At 46.1% G+C, this 24,572-nt stretch overlaps 1 protein-coding gene across 2 annotated transcripts in view; it reads left to right on the top strand.

The window, feature by feature from the left end:
* The window catches only part of STX8 (syntaxin 8), a 111,503-nt gene that overhangs the window by 65,424 nt on the left and 21,507 nt on the right, over positions 1 to 24,572 (top strand). For both annotated transcript variants that reach the window (XR_005932422.1, XM_030014743.2), the window contains one exon: positions 813 to 914. Coding sequence is in view for 1 of the 2 variants with exons in the window: in XM_030014743.2 (XP_029870603.1) it covers positions 813 to 914 (102 nt within the window). In the remaining variant the exon portion in view is untranslated. The remainder of the gene's footprint in view (positions 1 to 812; positions 915 to 24,572) is intronic.

The raw sequence follows: 24,572 nt of genomic DNA, 5'->3' as shown, positions 1-24,572 counted from the left end.
GCTGTGTATTTCAAGAAAATTAGAGCATAACAGTCAGCAAGAAGGAAATTCGGTGTCTCAATGTGGCTTTTAATTTTCAGTGTTAAAACACCCTAACCCATCAACCACTCTTGGTGTAGGCCTTGTACCTGGTCTGATTTCCATGACAAAATTAAAGTCATCAGTTGCATGAGGTTGAAGGTGGGTTGGTTTCAAATTTTCCTTTCCCCTCTATTAAAAATAGATGTAGGAGAAATTTTGCTCACTTTCCTTTTCCCAGAGGATTGTCTGGGCTGCAAGCAGAACTGCCAGCCGTATATCTCAGTAATTGAACCAAGGCGGAACTTTGACTGTATCCTCCGTGGTCGCTTGGTTGGGACCGCAGCAAATGCTCTCAAAAGCACTTAATCAAGATGGTGATTCTGGGTGTGTTTTAATGACTATATAATGGCCAAGTGTTGAGATGCTCTGTTCCAGGGACTGAAATTTCAGATTTCCTATAGCATATGTATTAATTCTCTTACTTTGGCTAGTGTATGGTGGCTGCCATCATCTTATACTTCATGGCTACCTAGACTGATCCTGCTGTTTCAGGCTGTATTTTTTTTCCTCCACTCTTGCAGTGGAGGAGTGCACTGAATCTGAAGTCAAAATCTCTTGTGTAGTACTTCCCAGGATTTGGACCTTTCAGTGCATGTGGATCACTGGTCTGTCATACTGGAAAATAAAAGGGTGCAGCTGGTTTCCATTTTGGAGCCTCCAGCAGGAGCGTGCATGTTGAGCAGTGAAGCTGTGGGCCTTGGAGATTAATGCTGATGTTTCTCTTTCTCCAGAGATCATCGACGACCTCACTAACCTGGTTGAAAACACAGATGACAAGCTTCGCAACCAGACGCGGCATGTGAAGTTGGTGGATAAGAAATCAACGTCCTGTGGTAGGAAATGGCTTGAGCACAATCCTGTTATTAAATGATGAGAAACCAGTCTAGCGCTCAGAAGCTGTGTGCAATGTGCTCCTCCCAAGGATAGCTTTTTTTAAAAGCTAAAAACCCCCACCTCTCCAAACTCAAGCATGACCTTAGCTGCTGTTGCAGGTTTGACTCGCTGCGCATGCTGTGTGTTGATATAGTTAACTTTCTTAAGCCATTTGACTCCAGCATTGCACAATATTCTGATTGGAAATTGTAGAACTGTATGAAATCAGTTTGGTACGTGTTAATTAGGTTTAAAAAACTTGCTGGCTACCAGCTCTCACAAACTGGTCACAGCGGGGAGTGATGCCGCAGGGACATTTCTGGTGGTGTCCTGCAGGAATGTGTTCTCAACCAAGTGGCATTCACAGCCTGCCAGACACGAAATCCTTGCTGGTGAGTCTTCAAGCTACATGCAGGCTGCTAAAGCTGAATTGTACTCTTTTCCTATCGCCAAAGCAAGGTTATACATCTCAAGAGAGTGAATGCAGGTTTCCTCTATAGGATGAAGAGCTGGGGTTTTTGATAGCAATGACTTTAGGAGGATGCTGTGGGTGATGGCAGCAAATGTCTTTATCTTGGGAGGATGAGTGACACTGAGGAGTGACTGGGGGAGGATGTCCATGGGGAGGTGGTGGTAGTGAGACTCTTCTGGAAATAGCATCTCTGCTTTTGGTGTCTGTGATTTGTTTTCGGCACACTAGAGGACTTAAAATGCTAACAGTAATATATGCTCTGTAGAAATTTGACTTATAGCCAGAACTTAATGAAATTTGGCTTACGTAGTTTAGTAAAGAGAAGTTGAGAGGTGACTTGGTCACATATCTGGGTGGAGAGGAGGTTTCTGGCTGGTGGGGAGCTTTCATTCTGTAGAGTGATGATCTAGCAGCAAAAGTGATGGAGCTCAGACTGGCAATGAGACATTTTTCAAGCACTGAGGATATATTTCAGGGATTGATTTAGCTCTCCATCAGCGATAACTTTTTGAAAGCTTGGTTGATGTAGGTTGGTGAAAGTCTCTGGCTTCTTCTGGAGGTTAAAGTTGACTCGTCAGACATTTGTCTACGATTTCTCTTGTACCAACTACAGATAGAATTAAAGGTGTGACTCCAGAGTTCATGACTGATTTTTTTAGTTTAGGTATTTAATGTTGACACAAGATGGATTTAATCTAAAAATAATTGCACTTGAATGATGCCGAGTACTCCTGTGTGCTCTTTGAAGTCTCCCCTTAATTTCTGTGGCTTCATTTTCTGCAGGCCTACAGGGAAGCGTGACATGAAATGCCTGCGCAGGGCAGCCAGTGAATCCCATTCCATACAGGACAGCTTCTCCCTCCTTTCTCCCCGCTTTTTAGGTTCCTCATGAGAATGCAGCCCCCAGACAATGTTGCTGGATAATGAGCCTGTCTCTTTAACTCTGAAACCCGTGCTGGCTGTGCTGGGGAATTTGAGAGGAGGAGGAGGAGGATGGGAGAGGCGAAGGCTGGGAGGATCCTGGGCTGGATTCCTTGGGGGTGACCTCTCTCACCCTTTCCACATTGAAAAACATTTTTCTGCAAGGGGTGGTGAGAAGTGCTGCCTCTCGGTGCCTGTTCCCTCTGCTCCAATAGGTCTTCCTGTGTTTGCATAACAATTTGGGCATATGTAAACACTATATTGCCTCAGATAGCTGTTTTATTCTGCCTAAGCGTGAGTTTTAGAACAATAATGCTGGAAGACACAGGCTTTAATGGCATTCTTCCCATCCCTTTTCCACCCTTATCCCTGGCACTGAAAATTAACTAGCATAATAAGATCAGAAAAACTCTCCGTGAACGTACGATTATTCCTTGAACAAAGCCAAGCAGCGGGAAAACTGGCACCTGCTAGGTAATTTTTTCAAAGTGCTTTTTTTCCCCCTCCAACATTTCATTTAAATTGATAAAATGAGTAACTCTGCGGTTTCGGCATGTTACTTTGGATTTAAACCGGGGTGAACTGCTCAGTCTTCCCCCTTGACCACCCCTTCCTTCCCTGGGATGCAGACGTTTTCTTGGACCCAGTCTCTGCACTATTCCAGCATGTGCCTGTTTCCGTGTTTTTGCCTCATTTTTGAAATCATGATGTCTCTTTATTTTTCTGATGAGTGCCTGTACTGGAGCCACTGGCTGTGGATACAAGCGGAGCAGCCTGGCGTGAATAGTGGAATAATCACCCTTTTACGAGCAAGAATGTAACGCATTAATGGGTGTGTCTTTGTTAGCAGCCAGTATAATAATAAAATCAAAGTATTACTGATGAAATCCAACTTTAATCAATATTTCAACATCTTGTTCTCATGCAAACATTGTTTCAAGTTTTGGAAGTTGTCTCCAGCGACCGGTGTGATTTATGCCATGGCCGTCTGTCCCTCGGTGCTACCTGCTCCGCACAAGCATTGCTGGGTGCAGAAGCATTGCAGAGAGCAGTGTCTGCACCTCTGGCTGTACTCAATCCTGGCAGAAACTTTCAGGTTGTTTCGGGTGGGTTGTTTCATTTGCAGCTTATTTTCAATGCCATTTCTCTTGCTGACTCAAGAGCTGTTGACAATCCTATCCCTTGCTTCTGCCCAATGAAGGCTGCCCTGGTTGGAGCCCATCTCCCTTGGTGGCCCCAGGCAGCCCCACACTGGTGTCAGTGGGAACTCCCAGGGACTGCAGCGGAAGAATAGTCGTGGGATATACTCAAGTCTGCCGTATTTATGAAATTATTGTTGAAAATCATCAGTCATCTGCAGGCAAATGTTTGCACGCTGCTTGGCATTGTTTTATTTCTTTCAGCGTATGCTGGGCATTTAGGAGGCATGTTAGGTCATATACATTTCTTAGATTTCAGAAATTTGCATTGAACTTTCACCAAAATGTACATGCAAATCATTAATCACATTAGGCTGCCTTTACCAAATTTTCTACAGGAATGCCTGTGCACACAATCCTAACTTTTCAGTTTTACCCCTGGTTCTCTTGGGTTTGTTTGTCCCCACTCTCCCAGTTTGCATACCTTTGGGGGAGGGTTGTGCAGAGTAACACTTATTAACCATTTCTCACTAACTTTTTTATTAGAAGCTTTAACCCTCAGAATGTCCTCTTAAGAACTCCATTTAAAAATAAGTAAAGAAATGACAGTATAATTAAGGGTGAGATGCTGAGCGGGGTGTCATGGTTTAACCCTAGCTGGCAACTGAGCACACCCAGCTGCTCACTCGCTGCCCTCACCAGCAGGATGGGGGGAAGAGAATTGGAAGGGTAAAAGTGAGAAAACTCATGCGTTGAGACAAGAACAGCTTAATAATTGAAATATAATAATAATAAAATTGTAATGAAAAGCAAAATAACAAAGAGAGAGAAATAAAATCCAAGAAAGACAAGTGGTGCAAATGAAAACAATTGCTCACCACCAACTGACTGATGCCCAGCCAGTCCCCGAGCAGCGGCCCCCAGGCCAACCTTCCCCCGAGTTTTATTGCTGAGTATGACATCATACAGTATGGAATATCCCTTGGGTCAGTTGGGGTCAGCTGTCCCAGCTGTGTCCCCTCCCAACTTCTTGTGCCCCCCCCCAGCCTGCTCGCTGGTGGGGTGAGAAGCAGAAAAGGCCTTGACTCTGTGTAAGCACTGCTCAGCAATAATGAAAATATCCCTGTGTTATCAACACCATTTCCAGCACAAATCCAAAATGCAGCCCCATACTAGCTACTGTGAAAAAAACTAACTCTATCCCAGCCAAAACCAGCACATTCTCCACCCCTTCTTCCATACCATTTATGTCACGCTCAGGTCCCACACTATCCAATACATCCTCATTAACTGCCACCCCTCTTCCCATCCTTTGATATAATACACAGATACTATTTCCTTAGTCTATGGACCAATCATGTGAAATGTCTGTAAAACGTCCACAAAATGTCCACTGAGTTCATTTAGTCCATGACTTCTGTTATGGTGGTCACTCAGGACAGGAGAGGTGGTGTGTTCCATGGAATTACTGGTTCCCAAAGCCAGCTCTGGTCGGGTCGTTGCTGCGCTTGCACTGCTTCTTGTAAGGCTTGTCCTCCATTGGGTCAGGTGGTTCCTGCTATAGTAATTCCTATAACATGCAACTGAAATCATGGAATAATTCCACCCAGGATTAAATCAGCTTGAGGTACACATTGGACTCCTCCATACTTCTGCAATACCCACCAAGTGCACCCGGGTCCTTGAGCAAAAACAATCCCATGAATAGGTTTACCCTTTCTGAGGAAGGAACAACCCAGACTGTTTTTCCCAACAAGTTCCTTGTATGTACTACAGGGATCTTGACTCCTTCCACAGTGCAGACTGGCAGATCCTCTAGTGTTAACTAGCCAAGTGGTTTCTGCTAAATGTGTATCCCAATGCTTGAATGTCCCAGCACCCATTGCTCTCAGTGTAGTTTTTAACAGTCCATTGTATTGTTCAATTTTCCTGGAGGCTGGTGCATGGTAGGAGATGTGATACACCCACTCAGTGCCATTCTCCTTGGCCCAGGTGTCTATGAGTTGTTTTGGAAATGAGTCCAGTTGTCTGATTTGATTCTTTCAGGGGTGCTGTGTTGCCATAAAACTTGCTTTTCAAGGCCCAAGATAGTATTCTGGGCAGTGGCATGGGTCACAGGGTATGTTTCCAACCATCCGGTAATTGCTTCCACCATTGTAAGCACATGGTGCTTGCAGTGGTGTGTTCATGGTTAGTGTGATGTCATCAGTCTGCCAGGCTTCCCCATATTGATGCTTCAGCCATCATCCTCTATACCGAAAAGGCTTTAGCCGCTTGGCTTGTTTGACGTTCATGGATAACCTGTGCAATGGCATCAATAGTCAAGTCCACCCCTTGATCACAAGCCCATTTGTATGTTGCATCCCTTCCTAAATGTCCTTATGTGTCATGGGCCCATCGAGCTATAAATAGCTCACCCTTATGTTCCCAGTCCAGATCCACCTGAGCCACTTCAATTCTAGCAGCCTGGTCCACCTGCTCATTGTTTCGATGTTCTTCAGTGGCATCACTCTTGGGTATGTGAGCATCTACGTGATGTACTTTTACAACTGGGTTCTCCTCAAGCAGCAATATCTTGCCATAATTCAGCAGCCCAGATGGGTTTTCCTCTGCACTGCCAGTTGCTCTGCTGTAGCCACCCCCACAGGGCATTTGCCACCATCCCTGAGTCAGTATAGAGATAGAGCACTGGCCATTTTTCTCATTCAGCAATATCTAAAGCCAGCTGGATGGCTTTCACCTCTGGAAACTGACTTGATTCACCTTGTCCTTCAGCAGTTTCTGTGACTTGTGTAGGACTCTACAGCAGCCTTCCACCTTCAATGTTTTCCCACAATACAACAGGATCCATCTGTAAACAGAGCATACTCCTTTTCATTTTCTGGTAATTTATTATACAGAGAGGCCTCTTCAGCACGAGTCACCTCCTCTGGCAACACTCTGAAGGGTCAGCCCTCTGGCCAGTCCATGATCCCTTCCAGGATTCCCAGGTGGTCGGGGTTTCCCATTCGAGCCCGTTGCGTTATCAGTGCAACCCACTTACTCCATGTAGCGTCAGTTGCATGATGCATAGAGGGGACCTTCCCTTTGAACATCCAGCCTAGCACAGGCAATTGAGGTGCCAAGATGAGCTGTGCTTCAGTACCAACTACTTCTGAGGCGGCTTGGATTCCTTCATATGCTGCTAATATTTCTTTTTCAGTTGGGGTGTAATGGGCTTCAGATCCCCTATATCCCTGTCTCCAAAACCCTAGAGATCAACCTCAAGTTTCTCCAGGTGCTTTTTGCCAGAGGCTAGAGGTGGGGCCATTATCCCTTGCTGCGGTGTAAAGCACGTTTTTCACGTCTCATCCTGTCTGGACTGGCCCAAGTGCTACTGCACGATCTATCTCCCATTTAATTTGTTCAAAGGCTTGCTGCTGCTCAGGGCCCCATTCAAAGTCATTCTTCTTCTGGGTCAGTCATAGAATCCTAGAATGGTTTGGGTTGGAAGAGACCTTAGAGATCATCTGGTTCCAACCCCCCTGCCATGGGCAGGGACACCTTCCGCTACACCAGGTTGCTCAAAGCCCATCCAGCCTGGCCTTGAACACTTCCAGGGATGGGGCAACCACAATATGTCTGGGCAACCTGTTCTAGTGTCTCACCACCCTCACAGTGAAGAACTTCTTCCTTGCATCTAATCTAAATCTACCCTCTTTCAGTTTAAAGCCATTACCCCTTGTCCTGTCACTACATGCCCTTGTAAAAAGTCCCTCTCCAGCTTTCTTGTAGGCCCCCTTTACGTACTGGAAGGCCGCTCTAAGGTCTCTCTGGAGCCTTCTCTTCTGCAGGCTGAACAACCCCAACTCTCTCAGCCTGTCTTCATAGGAGAGGTGCTCCAGCCCTCTGATCATCTTCATGGCCCTCCTCTGGACTCACTCCAACAGGTCCATGTCCTTCTTATGTTGGGGCCCCAGAGCTGAACGCAGTACCGCAGGTGGGGTCTCACAAGAGCGGAGGGGAGAATCCCCTCCCTCGACCTGCTGGTCACGCTTCTTTTGCTGCAGCCCGGGATACGGTTGGCTTTCTGGGCTGTGAGCACACACTAGCGGGTCATGTGGAGCTTCTCATCAACCAGCACCCCTAGGTCCTTCTCCTCAGGGCTGCTCTCAATCCACTCATCGCCCAGCCTGTATTTGTGCTTGGGATTGCCCCGACCCATGTGCAGGACCTTGCACTTGGCCTTGTTGACCTTCCTGAGGTTCGTGCAGGCCCACCTCTCAAGCCTGTCAAGGTCCTTCTGGATGGCATCCCTTCCCTCCAGCGTGTCGACCGCACCACACAGCTTGGTGTTGTCGGCAAACTTGCTGAGGGTGCACTCAATCCCGCTGTCCGTGTTGCCGACAAAGATGTTAAACAGTGCCGGTCCCAAGACCGATGACCCCTGAGGAACGCCACTCATCACTGCTCTCCACTTGGACATCGAGCTGTTGACTGCAGCTCTTTGAGTGCGACCATCCAGCCAATTCCTGGTCACGCAGGAAGAACCACAGTGGTGTGCACCACCGGTACCCTCTCCCTTGAGCAGAAAAAGGCTGACTCTTAATAGCTGAGGCCTTGGTTGGAATGCACGAGGAAGACCTAGCCTTCTCGGCTTGCTCGGTCATTTTTTGGGTCAGTCTGCCTACAGCCGAGACACAGGCACACATGGAGGAAGCGAGATTATCTTCATATTCTCGGAGTTGTCTGGCCAATTCATCTATAGTTGGTGCCTTCGTGTCCGTCCAGCTCATTATTGCCAAGGTATGAGTGTGTGGTGTTGGTGCATTTCATACACACTTTTGCCACATGGACCACGTGCACCGGATTTCATCTGGGTCTTTGGATGCCTGGTTGTCATCCAGGTTGTTATAGATCACCTCCAACATGGCTAATTCCCTCAGATGCTGGATACCTCCCTCAATGTTGGTCCATTTCCTTCGGGAATTTGCAAGTTCTGCCTGGAAGGGATACCTGTCCTTCACACTTGACAAGAGTCGCCGCCAAAGACTGAGGACTCCTGCCTTTTTTCCAATCCCTTTGTCAATGGCCTTATCCTTAGCAAGGGATCCCAGCTGCCGGGCTTCCTTACCCTCTCATTTCTGACTACTGGCCCCAATATCCTAGCATCGGAGTAACCAGCTAAGAATTAACTCACCTGGTTGACAGCTAAAATCTTTTCACATATCTCATAGCTCACTTAGGGATAGGGATTGGGTGATTTCTGTCTCATTTATGGTTTCAGCCTCTTCCTCCTCCTGTTCTTGTGACTGCTGTGCTGCAGAACAGGCTGACTCTTCTGATTCTTTCTCCTGCTCCCTCTTAGGAGAAGCTTCTTCATCCGTTTCTAAACGAGCTGACTTGTGTTTCCATTGTTTCTTTTTAGTTATAGGGGTGACTGATAATAGTGTCTGGTTTAGCCATAGTGCCTGTTGGTATGTTTTCCCTCTCTTCTCCGAGGGTGCTGCATAATATCAGGCAGTGTTTGGTAGATGCTGGCCAGGGCCCAGCACAGGGTGGCAAGTTGTGCCTCTTTGGAATAGCCATGGCATTTTTTTTTCAAGCATTCTATCACTTCATCAGTGTCCTGTAGTTGTTCGGGAGTGAAGTTCCAGACTGTTGGAGGTGAGAAGTTCTCTAGATACCTGCCCATACTCTCCCACATGCCGTGCCACCCATGACCGTACGCTTGTGGAGCCTGGGTCATATTCCTAAATTGCGTGTTAACCTTAGACAAAACTGAAGCAATATTCCTAAGAAATAACAATAGAAGTATTTTAACTATGCAAGGATGTTCAAGATACTGAGAAATCATTGTAGTGAGGGAGAAAACATCACAGAAGAAGGTAGCAAAGGTGCCATTCTGTATTCCCTCCACAAAAAACCTCTCAGAGGAAGAAGTATAATGGTTAATTGTCTCCATGAGTTGGTACCTGAAGTACAGTAGCGGCTTCGGTACAGAGCCCAAATACCAGATTAAGCTCAAGGTCAGTGTTTTAACAACAGATCTCCCAGGCAAAACATCACTAGTCACTACAGAGCACAGCAAACTGCAAAAGCCAGCACCAATTTTTAACATGGACAGCAAAAAAAAGAGCATGGCACGGATCAAATAAACTGACATTGAGAACAGATGAATCAATATCATGACCCGCAACTATTAACAGATATAAATCCCTTCTAATACACTCTGGTTGATCTGTTACTATCTCAAACTCTTTGAGCCCCACGTTAGGCACCAAAAAGGACTGTTGTGGTTTAACCCCAGCCGGCAACTGAGCACCACCCAGCTGCTCACTCACTGCCCCCCCAGCAGGATGGGGGGAAGAGAATTGGAAGGATAAAAGTGAGAAAACTCATGTGTTGAGATAAGAACAGTTTAATAATTGAAAAATAATAATAGTAGTAGTAGTAGTATAGTAGTAGTAGTAGTAATAGTAATAATAGTAATAATAGTAATAATAAAAAGGACAATAACAGAGAGAAATAAAACCCAAGACAAGAGATGCAAATGAAAACAATTGCTCACCACCAACTGCCCAATGCCCAGCCAGTCCCCGAGCAGCAGCCCCCAGGCCAACTTTCCCCCGAGTTTTTTTGCTGAGTATGACATCATACAGTATGGAATATCCCTTGGGTCAGTTGGGGTCAGCTGTCCCAGCTGTGTCCCCTCCCAACTTCTTGTGCCCCCCCCAGCCTGCTCGCTGGTGGGGTGAGAAGCAGAAAAGGCCTTGACTCTGTGTAAGCACTGCTCAGCAATAATGAAAATATCCCTGTGTTATCAACACCATTTCCAGCACAAATCCAAAATGCAGCCCCATACTAGCTACTGTGAAAAAAACTAACTCTATCCCAGCCAAAACCAGCACAGGGGGAGAAACAAATTTGCCCCAAATAAACCCTTGAGCTGGAAGAACCTGATGATATGGCAAATGCCACAATATCTTAATGATGCAATACTCGGGATTCCTTCAGTATTTTTCATTTTCCTGGGTAGAGATAGCCTAACTGTGATCCTATCCATTCCAATTCCAACTGGAAAAAATTTGCACATTTTCCAAAAATTTTCAAAAAAAAAAAAATTATTTAAAGGAAAATGACTGCCCTGAATGCTGCTGTCAAACTCTCAGCAGCCCTGTTGTTTGGGTCCACTGCACAGCTCCTGGGTGGTTTTTAATCCTCTCTGGCTCTGAGTGGGCTCCAGCATCAGCTCATCCCTTGGTGTCCTTGGCACCCATCCTGAGAACAGCCTGCCATCTTCAGCAGCTCGAGCACAGGCTGTCCCACTGCGTCAGGTCTCCAAGGGCTCGGGGTGCAGTTACTTGCTTTGGGGCATTTCAAGTAAGTGGGTACAGGTTTTGCGGGGGTCCCGAAACACAGATGCTCAGCACAATATGCAGCTGTGTGGGTTGGTTTTATTTCGGTTCATCATCAGGCTCAAGCATTTAGTATTAGTCAGGAGTCTGCAAAGAGTCCATCGTTCTTTCTCCCTGACCATGGGTTGCAGTTGGCCTCATCACAGAAGAGAAAGTCTGTTGTCGTCCACAGCTACATCCTAGCTTACCTGGATGGTGCTTTTTGGTAACTTTCCCCCCATCCTTGAGTTTTGTAGATTATATTTTTCTTACCTGAAGACCTAAGTAGGCAGCTCCCTGCAGAGAAGATGGTTAAACCAGGCTTTGTTTGTGGTAAGAGCATCCTGAAGTGTTTGCATCTGAATGAGGTACTGGGATTTTAGTAACACAGGACACAGCTGGGAGCCTAATTATCAGATGCGATGTATGTGGAGGTAGTTGCAGCCAAGCTGATGCTTGGAGTCAGAAATGTTCTTTGGGTCCTGCTAAACTAGACCATGAGTTGGGGAGGGGATCTGGGGGATTGGTGTGGTCCTACTCCTGATCCTACCCAAGTCACTCTTTTTGGTGGCTCTCCCATAGCCGAGGAGAAAGGCTGGTTTCCTGGGGAAGCAACATAGAAGATTATTACTTTGTCATAGTAAAAACAAGCAAAAAAGAGCAAACTCTTAGTTCTGACGGACTTATCCATCCCCTTCCAAACACCGCGAGACAAGCAGACCATGGCTTTGCAGTTATCACTGCGTGCCTCCCTCTAACCTTTCAGATAAATGAGGACAACGAGAAGCAACCACTGAATATACCCTGCTGGGCCAATAGCTGTGTCCTGTAAAATAATATGCAATTGCAAAGTGGTGGCTGAGCAATTTTTTTTCCATCTTTCGTTTTCCTCTATTCCACAAGATGGCATTGCAATCTAATCGCCTTCCTCCGGCCCCAGGTAGATGCTCTCATCTCCCCTTTGCCTTCTGATGGAGGTTTTTGGAGATGCCGAAAGCAGGGTGTAGACTACTGTGAAGTTAGTCGGTACCAGGTAGGTTTTTTTAATCTTAGCAAATTGCCAAAATACCTGAATTGAAGACAGAGCTTTGCCAAACCTATTAATTGGAGTTTTCGGAAGGTTTAATTTGTTTTAAAATGGAGTAGCTTGGATTATATAAGGTTTCCTCTAGAAAATAATGATTCATGCAGGCTGGGGCCTTTTTCTGCCAGATTCTACGATCGCTCTGTTCTAAGTTATGGTTATTTTTGCCATGGATTTAATTTGTTGTATAAATTATGGATGGCAGTTACTCAGGTTTGTTCCTCTGACGTACGCTGTGTGTTTAGATGAGCAAGTCCCCATCCATTTATTTTTTTCTCAGTGGAGTGGAGAAGCTGGTGTAGTGTGCCATTAAATCAACCTTTCCTGCAATCTGACTCTTGGAGAAGTTACACCGATATTCCTCCCCAGCGCTGCTCTGACAACTGCACTGGCTCTGAGTCACCTGTCCGTGCTTCTACGGGATGAGTTTTCTTGGTCTGGCAAGTTACATATTTTCCTGATTTTTTTTTTTTTCCTTCCTTCAGTTTCTTCCATTTTAAGCAATTACATGTTGAAAAGTTTGTTCTGAGCTGTTACCCCTGTAAGAAAGTTTTGAAAAGAAACTTCAGCAGAAGAATGATGCATCTGTTGGTTAAATCGGGCTCGACGCTGGTGTCTCCACTGATCACTGGTGTCTTAAATGCGCTGACACTTCCATCCTCCCAGGAGCAGAGCAGCCCAGGGAGGTGGCTGAGGGGCAGCTGTCGGTGATTGAACAGAAGGTGGAGTTTCATCTGGGCTTTTCTGTCTCCTCGTTCCCTTCTCCTGCAGTCCTCGCTTGCTGCCAGCCAGCCTGCTGGGGAATACCAGGAGTCCAACAGATCTTGCTGCAGGATTTAGCTTTCTACTAGTCTTGCTACCTTGTGCATCATCCTCCCTTGTGCTGTAGGTCTCGTCTGAGCTCCCTGAAGTGTTTTCTTCCTCTCATACAGCTCGTTTTCCTTCCATGTGAGAGCACAGGTTAGCTGCACCCAGGGAAAGCGGAGGTCTGCCAGAGGTGAGCCTGGTTTTGGGAAGAACCGATGGGTTTGCAGCCCCGTTGTGCGTGTGTGGCCATCCTCTTCCTCCCACCTTGCCCCACTGACTTCTGAACCTGCTGGCTAATTGAAGCTGAAATTAGTTGGAGATAGAGGTCACAAAGATAAGAAGTTACTACAAGGTTACTTGGGCATCTATCCTCATTAGAGAGACCCAATTAAGGGCCCCGTAGAGGGGGGAAAGACAGGGTGAGCTCAAGTCTCATTAGACACCAGAGAAGCCTCAAAGCAGATTAGCTTAGAGACATAGCAGGAAGTGTGGCTTCGTTAATTATGTTAATAGAACAACTTTCAAACTAACTGGTCCAGTAATTTCAGCATGTTGCTAATCTAAGACTTCTGGTTCATTTGTTGTCTTGCCATCTTGTTACCCCATAATATGAAACACTTTCCCTTGGCTTTGTTAGCTCTGAGCCCCCGAGGAGCAGGTGAGGAGCTCATGGGATGACTAACGGTGTGAAGAAACATCCCAAAGGGTGCTTTCCGATTCAGCAAATACACTGAAACAAGGTCAGTCATGGTGCTGAGACAATGCCTTTGCTGGTGGTGTGCGCCCAGCAGCCTGGTCCTCGCTGCCTCAGTGCCTTTGTACCCTCTAGCCAGCTCGTGGCCTCTCCGTGCCTCCTCCTCCTCACACATTCTGTATTCACAGCTTAAGTATTTGGCTTAAAATTGCTCATGCTGAGATGTTGAAAAGGATTCAACTGATGAAAGAGGATGGACCTAAGCAGTCATAAACAGTTTTTTTTTAAAAAAAGGTGGTTTGGAGTTGCTTTATGAATTTCTTTCCAGGTGAGGAGCAGGGCGTTTACTGGTGGTGTCAGCACTGTGTGTGTTTAGCAGGAAAGGACGGGAAGAGCCTTCTGGGTCATAGGATCCCTTCAAGATAAATTTCTGAGAACAAGCTTGTTTTTTCCCCCCCATTACTCCTATTGGAAGGCTGCAATGGTCATAAACTTATTTCCAGCCTAGACTTGTCAGGGATACTTCATGTTGCCCACGTGCAACCCTTGTTCTGGTGTCTTGAATAGTTCTTTCCCCTTTTTTATTTTACTCCCCCAAATGTGGGTGTCTGAGAGATCACTCAGTGTTCCCTCCCAGCTTTTGTTTTGTGGGGCTGAACAAGCGTCTGTACATTCTAATCTCCTAAATTAATCTCTCTGTTTTCTGATAAGCCCTTTTTTACACTTCTTCGTACTTAAACTTTTTGGTTTTTTAACCATGAGAACCAACCGCAGCATCCCCAGAGCCTTCTCATGATGGCTTGCCCACCGGCTCTAGCACTTCTCTGGCTGCTGGAAATATTTCAATTACAGCATGTTGGTGCCTCAGTCAGTTTTGTTTTAAGCTGTTTGCTTGGGCCTTTCTCACTCTTGAACATTTTCCACCTGAGTTCATTTTCTTTCCAACTCGTAGCAAAAACCATTGTTTGTCCCAAGTGCGTGGCTTCCTCTTTCATCCCACAGAATTTCAACCTTCCTCCATTCATCTTCAAAGTTACCCATTTTTTTCCTATATGCTGTCCCAGCTTTCCTCTGTGCTGATGCTGTTTTCCAACTTTGTGTCATCAGCAAATTTCATTAGCACACTTACTTTTTGTGCCAAGGTCATTAATAAAAATATTTAATAAGATCAGCCTCCTGACCATTCCTTGAGGAGCTCTGCCGGTGACCTCCATCCATTCTGATCCTTCTTTCAACGCTGCTTCGCCTTTCACCAGTTTCCTGGCCTTACAGTTCTGCTAATCCCCATCTTTTTCATTTAATAATTTCCCAAATGGCACTGTATCACATGCTTTGCTGAAGTCTGCGTGGATGGGATCTATCACACTTCCTTTGTCTAGAAAATTCATTATTTTATCAGGCTAACCTGATTAGCTCTGTTTGATCTGATTTCCCTTCAGTACAGTCCCATTGTTTTCTACACTGTTTACCATTTAGTTTCATGTTCTAATTAGTCTTTCTTCAGTTTGCTGGAGAGCCTCCATCCTGCTGAGGTTAATCGGACAGGCTGGTGGCTGCTCACATCACTTTTTCCCTTCCGCGGTGTGGTTGTGCGGATGCTGTGGTTCCTTTCTGGTACTGGACAGGCAGCTGCAGCTCAGTCCACCTAGTTTTGGGATACATATCCCAGAAAACATTCAGTTTGAAGGGAAAGACCTGGAGCTCTGTGCGCATCAGTCCTCCTGGCTTCATTAACCAGCTTGCTTCATTTAATGACAGTTCGCCCTGTGCCACTGAGACCCTCTAGAACCACTGCAGCCTTCTCTGTCCTCCCACCAAGCCCGGGCTTGGTGGATTCAACCAGTGATCACTTGTCTGGGTCTTCTGCACCTGTGCCACCTCTTCCCATGTGCCTTTTTCTGTCTGCGGTGACCCCCAGCATATTTCCCTGGATAACTTTTGGAGATAGAGACACAAGTGAAATGGTTCACTTAAGGTTGCGCAGCGCAGGTAGTATAAATAAGGGATAAAGGGCAGTCACAAAGTGATGAGCGTAAAATGAGGTGGGGAAAAATTACTTTGCTGCGATATACTGGCAAGGGGTTTGCTTTTCAAGTGAAAGTGTCGATGGGTGGGCATCGAGGTTGCAAAATAATCAGCTGTTCACTACCTGAGCCCTAAATTTAAGGACACCCCAAATGATGGTAGAGGGGGCTGGAGAGTGGCATTTCTGGGACTCGGTTGTGAGACGTAAATCAGGCATGGGTTCAAGTCTGAAGCTATGAAATGGCATCCCTCCCCACTAAGAGACAGAGTAAAGGGAGAGGGAGAAGGGGGGGGGGCACGGATAGGAGAGCAAAAGGCAGTAGACATCTTCTTAATTACATTTGCATATGCAGCTGTTCAAACAGACTGAACTTCATCAATGCTTGTTCATACCTATCAGGAGATTTAGAGCAGCTGTTGTCAACCCACGTAGCGGGATTGTACAAATCTGGTGGTAAAACAAGCCCCTGGGCACCCTGCTCACCCAAGCTGTCCATCACTCAAAAAGGGCAAGCAATTAGTTGTATTTGAATATTGAAAAAAATTGGAATTGTGTGAAATATCCAAGGGCAACTGCTTACAGCTTGGTTTCCAAGGATACATGTTGCAGAATTAAATCATTAATTTATATTTCTGAAAATGGTGCTGAAATGTGTTAATTTGTACATTACCAAAGAGGCTCAAACTTGCCTCCTTCTGCCTTTTCTTTCTTAACATGCTCAATGACAAAATAATTGCTCTACCCAAACTGGAGTTGAAATACAACGGTGTTCTGGCTTGGAGATTTCGTGCCATGTTAAAACTAAATTAGGAGGGGAAGTTATCTGAGTTAACTGTTTGTATTAATTCTTACAACTTTGAAATTCTGCCTTAATCTTTGGCTCCCAACTACCCAAGCAAGCCATTTCTAGCCTCTCTTGGTCTTGTCACCCTAAATCCTCCCCAGCCAAAGATGCTGTCCTGAGCACAATGCTGCTGCAAACACAGTGCCTGGGCAGAGAGAGGGTCCAGCATCTGGAATCCTGCTTCACAAGCCCCGGGCGCTCGAGGGACACAACAATACATGGAGGATGTGGTCAGTGGAGAAATTAGTTTGCTAGGGACCACGTGGTTATGCTGTCTCTTCAGGGCTTTCTGAGATGCATAGAGGATGTTGATCCCACCAGAAATTGGGCATATAAATCAACAGTGGCTGTGATCTCAAATATTTCTTGTTTTGCAAAAATACAGTACGATTCCTGCAATCGTGCTAACTCTGGCTGGAGGAAAACTGTCCTCAGGCAAATGGGAAGAGCAATATGAAGCCCCTGCCCTTGAGGGGGTGGCTTGTCAGGTCTAATGGGCCATGGCCAAAATCTCTGGCGTTATTTTAAAAAAAAGTATTTTCTTAAGGTGAAAATCAAATACGTTCATGCAATGTTTGTCTTGAAGTATTCAAATGGCAGGAGTTACGCTTCCAGCAGGAGTGTTAACTAAACCATGTTGCACATCTGGGATTGGTGGTTTTGTATTGGGAAAGCATATGGGAGCCATGCGTTCGGTCATGCCAGCAAGCTGCGTCTGCAAGAACAGTCATAACCGGAGAGTGTTTGTGCTCCAGCACCGGGTTTGGTGCTGCTGACAGCAGCTCAGCCTTGTGCTGGGGCTGCCGGGCTTGCATGGGAAAAGCCCCACGGAGATTTTCAGAAGCACCATCAGGGAGCCAGGTTTGGGCTGGTGTGCAGGTGCTGGAGGGTGCTGAAGGGTGCTGCTTCGCACAGTGGGGCGCAGCTGCAGTTGCTGGCAGGTACTGTCCTGCTGCCTGCCTCGAGTGGGACCTCACACTCGTGTCCCGAGGGCGAGCAGCGGAGCAGATGGAGGTTTCCACTGGATCAGTCTGCAAGAGCAACTTGTGTTATTGCTGTGGGATTGCCAGACCCAGCGCAGCGGAGGCTGGTGGGTTAAATGGGACCATCCCCTTTGATACTTACCTCCTAGCAGAGGGCAAGGTGCAGTCTGCCACCTAACGTCCTGCTAAGACTCCAGGGGAAAAGCTTCTTCACTGACTTAAGCTCATAAAAGATTGTGCAGCTAAGGAAAGGGCAGTTTCATGTCTGGTAACAATGAGTTGGGTTGGACTCACTGCCGTGAGCTGGTCCAAGAGTGCGTGCTGCCTCTGGAAGGTGCTTCACCACCATCCTTTTGGTGGAATGTGCAATCACAGCCTCATTTACTTCTCCAAAGTCACAACCATGAGAAGTGGGGTTTTAAGTCGTGAGCTTAATAAACCAGCCCCAGTTTTAACGCTATATTTAAATGTAGTTTTTGCAGATTACATCTATGACTTCGGCATCACTCTAATGTGGCTTGAAGGTGTGAGTGCAGCCCTGGGGAAGGTAGCCTTTAAGGTAGCTTTAGCGTGGGCTAGCTGTCTGCTTGCCCAAGGCTTCAGGTAGGTTTTGCATTCTTTGCTCAGCATGACGCTGCCAGATGTCACACAGAGGTGATACACAGAGGGCTCACGTTGATGCTGTCATACCAGTGTTGCATCTAGGGTTTGCAGTGACTTCTAAATCTTTGCGGGGAAAGCTGAGTTGTGTCACTAGAGCGTCACACTTGTCTGCAAACCAAGCTGGATGTTGGTAGCAGGAATGCTTTCTTGTGCACAGATCTGCAGCAGTAAAGTGGGATTGACTGTTTCAATATGCAACCCATCTGCTTCAGAAATAATTTTTTGCTTTGGGGTGGAGGGAGGGAAGGGGTTTGTTTCTGCTGCAGGATGATCAGTTTGTGCTAGTGACTTTGCTGTGAAATTCTAGTGAGTACTGGGATTTGCAGATGAGTTGCATGTGTGAGGTTGTGCCTTGTGTGGCTTTGAATGCATTATGATTGTCTTGTACCACATCCCCGCTTGGATTGTAACACACAGTAGCTACTGTGTAATACTTATCTTCTATATATTAAAAAAAACGCACCAGAACATTGCCTTTTTGGCAAGGAAAACAGTGCCACTAGCTCTGTTTCAGTGGAAACTTCATTTTCCAGGCCATGCTTTCTAAAACCGTCTGGTTATTACATTTATCTCTGAGATGTGTTGGGAAATGTTGTAAAACTTGCCTCTAACTTGCTGCAGTAGCCTTTTGCAGGAGGTGCTGTAGGCTTGCAAATCGTCTTTAATTGTTGTCCCTGGGTCGTTGTCTACCTGATAATTTAATAATGTTTATCACTGTGGTTCCTGGAGATCAGCTAAGAAGGGAGCGGTGTAAGGTGTCCCATGCACTCTCCTTCCCAGCCCTCCTTGGAAGACTCCTCTATAAACATTTTCCCCTTGATGCTTTCTTTTGTCAGAAGCCTGAAAGAATACGCTTATTTTAAACTTCTTTCTATTACCATAGATGGACAGTTTTATACGATACAGACAGTGCCTGCTGTGATTTTTATGGCCTATAGTTTTCTGAGCAAATGGTTTTGCTCACAAGTTGGCTAGGCTAAAATGACCTTCTCTTGTTCATTAACTGTCTGTTGAAAAATATGCGTGTGGTGGTAGTTATAGAGCCTTGATTGGGGTTATTTTAGGTGGTGCGGGGAGGTCTGTTCCTTTCCTTCCCTCCTCATTATCAAGCAGAAGCGACTGCTTAGGGCCTGGTTTATTTACCTAATAAACTGCCTCTTGTATCGTCTAGGAAATGCTCACATTTTTCAGCCAAGAAATCCTAGTAACAGGCAAACAGAGGTCTAGCAGTCAGGTCTGGAGAAACAACAAAATGAAGGTCAGCTAATATTGCTGTTATTCTCTTTCCCGGTGGCCATGACAGCAGGGGTGGTTTATTTGAAGATCCCAGACTCGGAGTCATTGCTTGCATTGTTGGTCCCCCGAGCATTGGAGGCTGTGCCAACACTTCGGGATATTAATGTATTCTACAGATCAGTGAATGAAGAATTCCTCCGCACTCCTTTCTTTAAAAAAAAAGGAAAAAAAAAAAAATCCTCTTCTCTCCCCTTCCCCCCTTCTCCCGCACTTTGTTTGCAGTGGCTTTGTCTGTGGGATGTTGCTGGGCATTTCTAATGAGAAGGGGAAGAATTGCAGCGATGGGGGCCAGGGCGGTGGGCACTGTTCCCCGCTTCCAGCACCGACGGTGAAGCTGTTACAAGGTGCTCAGGTGCGTTGCAGCTCGCATGCTGGCAGGGTTTGGGCATGCAAATATCCAAGGAGGGGGAAGAAAAAGGCTCATTTTGGACACGTAAAGCTCACTGATTTGCTTCCTCCAAGGAGAAAATCCTACCCCGTCACCCCCCGCGCGGGACGCGATGCCTCAGTGCTTCTTTAGTATTCATCCCAGCTCCGTGGCCGCAGCCATCTCCCAGCCCACCCCGAGCAGCTGCTCAAAGGGACAAAATTAAAGCAATTCCTGCTCCCGGTGACTTACTGCCAGGGAATAATTGGGTTCTGTTTGGGAGGAACATAGAGCAACCCGGCTCCGATGATGGAAAAAGTACAGGGGAGTGGGGGCTTGGTGGGACGGATCTGTGGAGACTTTTGCGGGGTTCAGTGGGAATAAAAGCTGGTTTCATGAAGAGATAATTATCTAATAATAATGCAATGGATCAGGAAAAGGCGTCTGAGCAGATTTTTTATATATTCTCGTTCCATAGCAGGAATTGTTCTTAGATATTTTTTTAATATATTCTTTGATCCCTCATGGAAATGTTAATGAGACGAAAACTGCCAAAGAGCTCTCCAGACACTGCCCTGCTTTGGAGAAGGGTGGACTGAAACGCAGACCCTCTGGAGGGCTTCTGACAGACAAGCAGTCCCTTTGTTTCCTCCTCTATAACCCAGAGACATGTCTAAAATTGGAGGGAAGATGAGAGGAGGCTGAAGAGGCTGCGCTGAAGGCATGGCATTCCCCATTTACAAGAGAAAAATCATCGACCGGCTATTAAGGCCACGGTTTGACGGGCAGTGCACTGCCTGCGTTTGAAGTCCAGACTGAAGGTACTCCGAGGATGTAAGTGGGATGCTTTTAGGCCGTCTTTCACTTCGACTTAATTAAGAAACTCACGGGCTTTGTCTCGAGGAGGCCCGTTAACGTGTGAAGCTCCGGCCCCCCGTGAAGAGGGGCTGGGGCGGGAGGGGGTACACACATGCACACCGCTTTTGTGCCGTGTTGCCAAACTGAAGACAGTAGCAAGTGCGAGCCGGGCATTACCAGAGGTCATCCCTTGTGTGCGGCAGTGAACCCACCTCCCGCCGCAGAAAGCCTTTCTTAGAGACCCAGAGCCAACCAACCTTCCTGTGCCTCCTGTACGAGGAAACAAAAATAATTCGTGGGGGGTAGGAAGGGTTTTGTACATGTCCCGCAGCATCCTTCATCGGTCCTAATGGAGGGTCAGAGGTTACACCAAAAAAGGGCAAACGCTATTTCTTAAGTAGCTGATGCCTGTGTGTGAATTTACACAGGGAGGAATGTTAGCTTTGAAATTTCATGGGTTGGCTGGACGAGTAGCTGTTGGAGGGATGGCTTGAGCAGTGGGTGATACTAATGGCCTTGGAAATCACCTAAAAGTATTGAAGCTACCCAGAGTAACGGGCTTGTTTTCAGGTTTGTGCCTGCCATTGCCACCAGCATGCTGGTTGCCCAGAGTGGTTGCAAATAAATGCCACAGTCCTTTGTAGTATTCATCGTCTTTCTCTTGATCATGATGGTCAACGCTGATTTGATTTCCTTGTAGCTGACAGCCAGAGAGAAGACTGTAATGCTGGCACAGACAGAGCAGTGACCAGGCTGGAGTCAGGTCAGGCTCTCTGCACCAACAGAGTCAGCTGCTAAGGTTCAAAAATGAGGAGCAAAATATGCTCACCTGAGGCAGAAAGTGCAGGACTACTAAAATTAATTTTTTTATAGTCTTTGCATTTTTGCGGGGCTTAACAAGTGTCTAGTGAAGTGTTTCTTCCACTCCAGTTCAAGGTGTGCCTCCAAGCCTCGTGGTTAATTGGGGCTGCAGGCTCTACAGCCATCAACTCCCGAAGACGTAGCATGGCCTTTGGTCCCAGCCCAGTGGCCAAGTACTCTTGGTGCAGTGGCTGAAGGTGGCCGTGAAGCCTCGTGTCTCTGGATCCAAACTGAAACACTTGGTCTTCATCATGTTGCTCTGTTACTTTTTTGGAAGACTTCAAATTAACGCAAGGAGAAGCCTTGGTACCAATTTGGGGTGGGAGAGGGAGATGGTCAGGCTGCCTGGAGATGCAGAACCCAGACAGTAGTTTGTGATGAATGTTGAGACTAAGGAACTTTTTATGCATGTTGGAGAGCACCCAGCGTAGGCTGTCAGGGCTTGGCAGAGGTAGTTGGGGATGATGACTTGCCAGCTGTGATTTGGGGGTAGTGTATGAGAAAGAGTAGAATGGGGATAGCATTCACCTATAAGTAATTTCTGTAAACTTGTTCTAATTCCTCAGCTGAGGAATTCCAGGATCGTGGCTATAATTCAGATGTGATATACGTCCTGTGAAGTGGTTCCATATATGTAGGTGGTAACTGCTTTCTCTTGCCTCCCTCCCCTGTGCTTCAGCATAGGCAGGAGCAGAGCGAATTTGTAGTTTATACTGGCATTTGTACCTCTGCCACTTTGCTTTGTTGCTTGCTTCTGGTTGCCCGTGAGAAAAGAGGAGTATATTATACAACATGATGCCATATCATGAGGGTTAGATTTTTAACGATAGGCATATTTGCATAACTCTCCCAAATCTACAAAGTTCAAGGAATTTGGAAAGTGTAAACTCTCCAGAACTGAAGAGATTCACGGCTTTATTGCTTCTCCCTGCGCTTGGTGATTTTATTTAGCACTGTAAGATTTCCAGCTCCTGCAGGGTTGCGTGGTTTCTTACTACTGCACTGTTTATAATGTCTTTGGGGATCCCAGCAGACAACATTTTGTATTTAGCTCTAGAGCATTAGCAAGGCGACAGTACTGCTAAAAAGTTTCGGAAAAGCACCTTACTAGAGCCAAAGTGACTCATTCCTGCTAGAGAAGCAGGAAATGTTTTTCTGGCATTTAAATAAAATGCAAAAATATTAATTTCCCACCTTTATATTGAATTATAGACTCTAAAGTGAGGGAAAAAAGCCCAATGTTTAGGCCTTCTACAAAAACACTAGCAGTGCCAAATGATTCATACTGAGTGTTTTACAGCATGCTTTTAGGGGGAACGCAGCATTATAAACAGTAACATTTCCAGTTTCCTGAGATGAGAGGATTTGATTTCTTCTTGTGAATTTTGCGTTCTGTACTTTCTGATTCAGCAACACCTTATTTGACAAGATACTCAAATAGCTTGGGAGCTGGGTAAATGTTTGTTTAAAATTATCTCCAGTTTTTGTTAGAGCTTCAGGCTGGGATAGGAGATGAGGTGGAGAAGTGGATTTTCAGACTTCATGTTGCACCTCAGCACTTTGCTGAAATTAAAATTCTTTAATTTCTGCACATCTTTCACGGTGTTGCTGCTTCTGCTTTACTGGTTACTTTGGTAATAACAACATTATTAATATTTCCATTGGACATATGGCTGCTTTGCCATGTCCTCTATACTACTTCCTACATAGTAAGTGTTTTATGCTTGTTTACCATCACCTTTGGTATTTCAAAGATGCTCATTGCTTTGATAGCTGAATGCAATTATGTAGATGAATGCAGAATAAGTTCTGTTCTCCTGTGTACTTAGCTGTCTGCATTTAAGCATTCGTATCATATTTATGCATGCATATTAGCAGTTAATGGTCTATGAGATAAACTTTCTTGAAAAGGACTATCTTGAGTTTAGATCAGTCAGCCTTGCCCACTGATGAAAAGCTGTTCCTGTGCTGGGATCCTCCACTGAGACTTCTCTGCAACTGCATTTCCTCCAGCCCGGACTGTATCCGCTGAGCTGCTGTAACATGGAGCTACTCTGAAGGCTGTGGTGTAGTCCATGCAGGAGGAGAGTCATGCTTTAGTTCTTTAAAGTCTGCTTGAAATAAAGAGTTGGTGAATTTGGAGGCTTGCTCTGTGGCATGCTGTATAAGCCCTCTTGAGATAAGGAAGCTTGAATTCTAGTACTTGGTAGTTGTGTGAAATACTGAATTTTCTCTTGGGATGTCCAGGTGGCTTGCTCCCTTTGCAAAGATGTGTGCTTTATTTTGGCTGCCAGAGGAACCAAACACTAGTGTAAATGAGAAGGTCAAGGGGTGCTGATGGCTCTTTGGTGGTCATCTTTTGTCCTGCTAATTCTGGCAATGAGTAGGTGGTTAAGTCATCAAAGGGCTTGGAATTGGGAGTATTTAGATGTTAAATAGCTTTAATAAGTTGAGCTGGTTGTAGCCTGACTGATGTGGTAGCACCCAAAAGGGAGGCGTTCTGTGTTGGTGACCGTGGCGCGTCCGTAGGTGGGCATTCAGGTATTTTTATGGGTTATGACTGAACAAGTTTTACAACGTACGAGCTCCAGTCGTCTGCTTCCTTGCTTAATTTGGCAAGGTTTGCAGGAGAGCCGAGCGTGAGGTAAGGGGTAGTTTTGGCTCCGTTCTGCTCAGTGGCTGGTTTTAGTGGTGGTCTAGCTCACCTGAGACACCAACTTGGCTCCATCACTCCGAGATAGTGCGGAGGACCCCCGACTCCTTTTAAAGCTTTCATTCAGCATTAGTCAAGAAAGAAATGGGGCGTCAGAAAGGCAGGAAATGTGTTATTCCTAGGCAGGCTTCCCATCTTTGTGGGCTCGTGTGGCTGGTTGTGCCTTCCCTGTAGGGTTTGTACTCTTCTGCCAAGGTTCTTGGAAGGTGAGTGCTAAAAAAGACCTTGTGGCCATAAGGGATGAAGAGAGGAACTGGGAGTAACAGCGGAGCAACTGCTGTGAGGAATTGCTCTCCTTTGCTGCCATGCCATCACTGGCTCTTTCCTGTGGTGGTTGACCTGTCGTAGTATCTCCTTAACATATATATTGTCCTTTGTGGAACGGGGCAGTGCTGTTGTCCCCATTTGGGTGCCTGTGGCTTGGCTGTGTCCAGGTCCTCTGTCACTGTCAGCCTCCTCTCCAACCATCTCAGTGCAGCTCTGACTTTGAGGTGCTAGAAGAATTAGAGTTAAG

The sequence above is a fragment of the Aquila chrysaetos genome, chromosome 5 (assembly GCF_900496995.4).
Source record: "Aquila chrysaetos chrysaetos chromosome 5, bAquChr1.4, whole genome shotgun sequence".
Taxonomy (NCBI): domain Eukaryota; kingdom Metazoa; phylum Chordata; class Aves; order Accipitriformes; family Accipitridae; genus Aquila; species Aquila chrysaetos.
This window is presented reverse-complemented; position numbering and strand designations above follow the sequence as displayed.